At 62.0% G+C, this 621-nt stretch overlaps 1 protein-coding gene across 1 annotated transcript; it reads right to left on the bottom strand.

Moving 5' to 3' along the window:
- Nucleotides 1–6: 6 nt before the first annotated feature.
- LOC118995078 (dnaJ homolog subfamily C member 30, mitochondrial-like) lies at nt 7–380 on the bottom strand (the record flags this gene model as incomplete). The annotated part of the gene is made up of 1 exon (XM_037057995.1): nt 7–380. A coding segment is annotated over exon 1 (359 nt), but the record flags the coding sequence as incomplete, so codon positions are not given.
- Between the last annotated feature and the right edge of the window lie 241 nt (nt 381–621).

Here is a 621-nt window from a genome sequence, read left to right as displayed (position 1 = left end):
CCACGCAGATCCACGTCGCTGAGGAGGCCGCGGTCATACTTGCGGCGCAGGGTGGCACTGCCCAGCACCACGTATGCCTCGGAGATGCGCGTAAAGCGTTCGGCAGCCTCTGCGCTCCCCGCGTTGCGATCCGGGTGGTAGAGGAAGCTTTGTCGGTAGTAGGCGGCCTTGATTTGCGCCTGTGTGGCCGTGGAGGGAACGCCGAGCAGCTCATACAGCGCCGTACGCGAGTACGGGCCGTCGCCCCGAGAATAAGCCCTCACTTCTAGGCCCAGGCACGACACCCGGTTTTGTGGAGGTCCCCGAACCAGCCACAGGTTCCACATTAACAGCCGCGGCCACCGCAGGTCGAGCTTGGCTGCCATCTTGATGAATCTGGAGGGCGGTGCAAACATTAACTGGCCAATGGGAAACGTGCGTTGTTCGCTACGTGCCGGGCCTGTAGCCAATCGAGTAAAACATAAGGCAGGGAGGAGTGGAGCATGCGTATTACGAGGCGAGCGCGGAGCTGATGATATAAAAGCCGGACGCAGAAGTCACCCGGCAGCAGTCGAGCTGCGAAGGCTAAAGTATGGCGAGTGGTGGACGCAGACCGGAGCACGGGGGACCCCCGGAGCTGGT

The sequence above is a fragment of the Sturnira hondurensis genome, unplaced genomic scaffold (genome assembly GCF_014824575.4).
Source record: "Sturnira hondurensis isolate 20B ecotype Veracruz unplaced genomic scaffold, ASM1482457v3 Scaffold0009756, whole genome shotgun sequence".
Taxonomy (NCBI): Eukaryota; Metazoa; Chordata; class Mammalia; order Chiroptera; family Phyllostomidae; genus Sturnira; species Sturnira hondurensis.
Note: the sequence above shows the minus strand (reverse complement) of the source record. Positions and strands in the feature narration are given on the sequence as shown.